General features: G+C 39.7%; 1 protein-coding gene across 1 annotated transcript in view; it reads right to left on the reverse strand.

The window, feature by feature from the left end:
* SON (SON DNA binding protein) overlaps positions 1 to 5,547 on the reverse strand; it is a 39,458-nt gene that overhangs the window by 32,367 nt on the left and 1,544 nt on the right. Inside the window, exons 2-3 of the mRNA XM_009894917.1 lie at positions 4,870 to 5,036; positions 198 to 2,420 (exon numbers count right to left, since the gene is read on the reverse strand). Of these exons, the coding sequence (XP_009893219.1) occupies positions 198 to 2,420; positions 4,870 to 5,036 (2,390 nt within the window). The remainder of the gene's footprint in view (positions 1 to 197; positions 2,421 to 4,869; positions 5,037 to 5,547) is intronic.

Here is a 5,547-nt window from a genome sequence, read left to right on the forward strand (position 1 = left end):
TGGTTCCATGCTTACACACGCAACCACAGGTTCAGGAGTCCTTTCCGACCTTTCTTCTAAGGCAGAAAGCCCTGGACTTGCTTCCAAGACTTTGCTACTCATTTTGGCTTCAGAACACACATTTTCCCCTAAGCCCCTTGCCACTGCAAGGGTTCCAGGCTGCAAGACTGCTTCCAAAGCTTGTATCTTTGCCATACCTACAGACACCGGGCCTTCTAAACCTCTCACACCTTTCACATGCAGGTGTGATGCAGATGTCTTCATCTCTGTCCCAGCTCTGTCAAGGTCTGCTTCTGAATCTTTCCTTTCTGTCTCTGCTACAAGTCCCACAGTTGTTTCCAAACTTTTCACTGGTCTCACAGATCCCACTGTCATAGCTAGGAGACCACCCTCTGAGCCTGCTTCTGCTCCTGTCATACTATCTAGACTTATTTCTGAACCTTTCAACGCCGCTCTTGAACCTAGTGTAGCTGCTAAACCTCTGGCCACAGTCCCACAAAGCGTGGCTTCTTCTGAGGCTTTCACGCCTTCCATTTGCAAAGACAGTGAAGCTGTTTTGAAAGTTTTTGCTTCCACCACAGCCACTGACCTTAGGACTCCTTCTGGACCTTTCACATCTTCTTTCTGCAAAGACAAGGGAGTTGCTTCCAAACCTTTCACATTTGATTCACTCAGCTTCTCTGGTTGTCTCAGTAATGAAGTACCTTCTGAATCTTTTGACTCTGTTACAGCTACAGACTTCAGAGTAGATTCTGAAATTTTTGAAGCATTAGTATTTTCCTGTTGCAGAATAGCTTGACTTGTTTCTTGACCTTTTACTCCTGTTAGTGCTGCAACTTCCACAGTTGTTCGTGGACCTTTAAAACTCTCCGCCATCTGGATTTCTGGAGTTGTTTGGGGAAGGGAAGTCTGCATAACCGCTACAGATTCTAGAGTTGTTCTTAAATCTTTTGCCTCTGCAACCACATTCGCATCTGTCAATTCTGCTGGAAGTGCAGATTCCTGGGTTCTATGCATGCTGCTTGTTTCTGTCAAGACTTCAGGTTGTAGGAACACTCCTGCGGCATTCAGCACTGTTGCAGTACCTTCCACGCCTTTGACTACTTCAACTTGCAGACATTCTTGAGCTGCCTTGACTGAGCTAGAGCTTCTAGCTAGTTCAATATCCCTCACTTCTGTAACAGCTCCTGATTCTGGCAGTATTTTGGCACTTTTTATTTCCACCTGGGTCACAGCAGTCGCTGCAGGTATTTTAAAAGCATGTTGCAAAGATACATCTGCCTTCAAGACACTTGAACCCTCCATGGGGCTGCACTGCATCACTCTCAAATTATCAGATATAACTGAGGGCTTCAGGGCTGGCTCCGAAGTTCTGCTCACACCCCCTAATTCCAATGATCTTTCCACATTTCCCATATGCAGAGATTTTTCAGTTGCTTCTGGAATTTTCCCTTCTTCCATGGCCACAGACATGTGAGCTACCTTCACAGTATTCAGATCTGCCTGATTTGCAGATTTCAGAATTGTTGTCACATCACTTGCCAAAGACACAGATGCTGAAGTTGTTTCTAATTCTTTTGCTCCCCCCTGTGCCACAGATTGTAGAGATGCTTCTGAGTATTTCAACACCTCCATGGTCTCAGGCTCAAAAACTGTTTCCAAAGCTTTTACTCCCCCAGTGCTTTTAGATGTCAGAATAACTTCTGAACCTTTTAGTGCTTCTATTGCCTCAGAAGCTAGAGTTGCTGCTGAATCTTTCTGAATTTCAGATGTATTGGAAACTCCAGATGGGATGCTAGATGAAGTATCATTTCCAGTATCAACAAGGACATCCTTTTCACTCACATTAATAGCTATAGGATAAATATTTTCATGAGACTGTTTAATTTGTTCTTCTCTAGTGCAAATTTTAGATTGAGTTATACTAGCATTTTCTTGAATAACAGACTGGCTGCCTTCTAAATTAAACGGAGGATTTGTTGCACACAAAGTCCCCTTCTCACTTCCAAGATTTTCCGCAGATTGCTGAGAATCAGTTCTTGAATGAGAAACAAGTCCTAAAGCTTGACTATCAAGCTTCTCACTTGCTTTTAAGCACAGTTCTTCTGGCTGCACTTGGACAGCCAGATTTGCGTCTCCAAATCCTCCATGCTGTACACTCGATTTGGAGCTTGATTTCTCTGGCACCAAGTGAGAAGCAGGCTGCAAGTCTGCATGTTCTCCATGACGTGTACTCAATTTTGACTCCTTTGGCTGCTTTTTATGCTTTTTCTCTTTCTTCCTTTTCTTCTTCTTTTTCTTCTTCTTCTTACTTTTGTGTTTCTTGTTCTTCTTTGATTTTTTCCTAGGAATTTCATCTTCACCAGTAGAGCTTCTTTTTGTAGACTTAGTACTACTTTTCACAGTATTTTTGTCTACATCTAGAAAAAATGATATTTTTCTTGTAAATGTTATTAAAACTACATTTTAAAAATTCTTTTAGACTAGTGACCAAGTACATGGACAGAAGTACAAAAAATTTAAACTGTAAGTTTAAATTTTAATTTTTTTAATAAAACCCCATACCTTCTTCACTAAACTACCATACACATATAGCAAACGCTCACTTTTCAGCCCTCTTACCTTTCCTCTCAGGAGTCACTGTAAGTAAAAATAAGCAATTCTTCTTTCAAAAAGTTAACAAACTTTTTATTGGTTGCCAACACAGTTCCAGTGGGAACATGACTCCTTCCAAGAAGTAGTCAGATATACTTCCACCTCTGTTCAGCTGGGCAGTGCATTCTTCCAGAAGGCTGGAGATGTGCTTTTGAACTACACAAAGCTGCATATGGAAGTGAAACAAGAACTCCCATTTTCCAGGCAAATTCTCTAAGTGGTGGTATGCTTATTGTATAAAATGTGTCCAGCCCATTATCCCCTATTATGCTTTAAGTTGTGAGTGAGCCCAATATTACTAGTGCATCAGAAATTATCTAAGCATATTTATTGACTAAGTTCCTCGCAGGCTAAGTTCTTCAAACAAATTTGGGGAAACAGCATCTACTTCCCAATCCCAAACAAACTTTAAGGCACTGCAGGCAATCAGCTGCTGAAACTGGACTGCAGTTGCCACAAGCGACTGCAAACCCACAAGTACCCAATTAAGCTTTTGCTTCAAACAGGAAAGTAAGTAATGAATTCAGGTGACTGCAGGGACAAGCAATCATGGAGGGGGGGAAAGAAAAGAGGAAGACTGAGGTCTCAATCATCTTTTAATTCTATACCTCATTTCCCTCTGAATTTAACCTGTGTTCGGTTCCTGCCCTTCTTTGGATCTATCTAGTCCTATATTTTCAGGAGAAAGGCACTTCTATTAAAGGCATTTGTTATAATTTCTGTTAGATATGAGCTATATATTCAAGTCTGCTTGCATGTTATCTTCAATGATTTATACTGGCCAGTGAAGCAATACGGATTCTCCAATTATAATCTGGCTGTGATCACAAAGCATACTCTTGCAAGTAAACAATGCAAAATCATTCAAAAAGTGTTGGTAATTGCAACACTTTGCATTGAACCTGACTTCAGATTCCACAAAAAAGTATCTCAGGTAGTTTTAAGCATATACATTTTTATGGAATAAACAGCTTAACAAAAAATAATGTTTCTACTAACATTGTTGTGAATGAAATGAAAGAGAACAATGAAGCAGAGTCAAATGACCTTTTCTGCACAGCATTTTCAGATAAACTCTGTTGTCCAACAGCAACGTTAGCTCCTTTCCACATATGAACAGTGGGAATGTTTACCATAGGTTAAGTTCATTAACTTCCAGGTTAATAGGTCTCATTTATTGCCATGTTAACTTGCCTTATTCTTCCATGACAGAAGAACAAGAAAAAAAAAAAGAAAGAAACCAGAAAAAAAAGATGCCAGCATAAAGTGCTGCTCATACAGCGTAAGTGAAAGACCATTGAAAACGTTCAAGGTAAACAAGCCACTGTGCATAAAAGAAAAAAAAAAAAAAAGCAATTCCAAAACATTGCAAAGAGAATCTCTGAAATAAACAATTTTCTACACTGCCTCTAAAAAAAAAAAAATCACTCTGGAACTATACTTACCAAGTACATAGCAGTCACCTATGTTTCAACTCCAAAAAATTAGAAATGCAGTAATTAAACTCTTCCAACTCAGAAATTTTACAGAAAGGACTAGTCCCATGAGAAGGGATACTCATATGTAACTATTTGGAATAACAAATCCAGTAATTTATTGAAGTTATGAGGTTGCAATCTTTCAAAGGTTAAGAAATTTTGGTGTAGCAATCTGAGTATCTACATTTTAAAGATAAGTGCATTGTTCAAACAGCAAAGCATCTTACTCTGACAGACCAGCTGACCACACAGTTCTGAATTCTAATAATTTTTTCAAAATAATCTTGCAAACCAATCCAAAACAATACAACAAACAATGCTTCTATCCATCAGTATTAGCTTTGTTAGTAAGAACTGCTCACTGAGACCCTGGAGTAGGTATATACAAAATAAAGCACAGTTATATATATACATATGGATATTATTTATACATTTTAGCATTACTGTAACAGAGAGAAAAGAAAAACAACTTTTTCACACACTAAGCAATGCTTTCATACAATAACCAGCTTCAGTTTTCACATTATGTATTTCTCTGTCCATCTATGGTTGTAGATCACAGTAGAAAAAAAATACTTAACAAACATTACAATAAACATACAACTTGTCAGATGAAGCTCGGTGAGAAGAGCACTACTGAAAAGTACTTTTGCATCTCTGTAAAACTGATTCAATTTTAAGCACTATGACAACCTTCTTAAACAAGAACGTATTTGCCAAATGTGTTTTCATTTACCTGTTTTGCACTGCAGCTCTGTAGCAAGGGCTCCAGAGAGCACTTCCTCTATTTTCTGCACTATCTGATCATTCTGACGACTCCCAGCACCAGCACCAGTGTCATCTGAAGGATTGGCTTGCTCAGCTGGGATTGTGTCACCATTGGGCTGGCCTTCTACCTTTCCACTAACCAAAAAAAATATCAACATAATACAAGCAATTTTGAGCCTTTTATGACCTTTTTTGTTTGTTTTAATCCATAAGCATTTATTATACTCAACCCTTCGATGCAGTATTTTAGCCTCCTGAAGAAGCCATGCTGTTAGTGAAACATCTACCTTTGGATTAACTTTCGCTTAATCACAACAGAACACGTTTCGACAACTGTGAGTATCAGGCACAAGAGATGAAAACACATTCTCGACTGTGCCACAGTCCCCGTGCTTTATGTAAGAAGTTGCACAGCCTCCCCTCATAAAATAAGCACCCATCACTCACTCTTCTCCAGCAGATTTTACTTACTCAACGAGATAAGGCTGGGAAAAACCAGGCGAGCTTTAATGTAGCTAGATCAGTTAAGACGAATTGCACAGACACTCGCCCCTTCACCCAACACAAGAGACCAACACCGAAAACGGGTGCGCGTTCACCAGGAGACAACGCGTGCGAAAGCCCGCCCCTCCCCCCCACACCCCCC

The sequence above is a fragment of the Charadrius vociferus genome, unplaced genomic scaffold (assembly GCF_000708025.1).
Source record: "Charadrius vociferus isolate BGI_N301 unplaced genomic scaffold, ASM70802v2 scaffold201, whole genome shotgun sequence".
NCBI lineage: Eukaryota > Metazoa > Chordata > Aves > Charadriiformes > Charadriidae > Charadrius > Charadrius vociferus.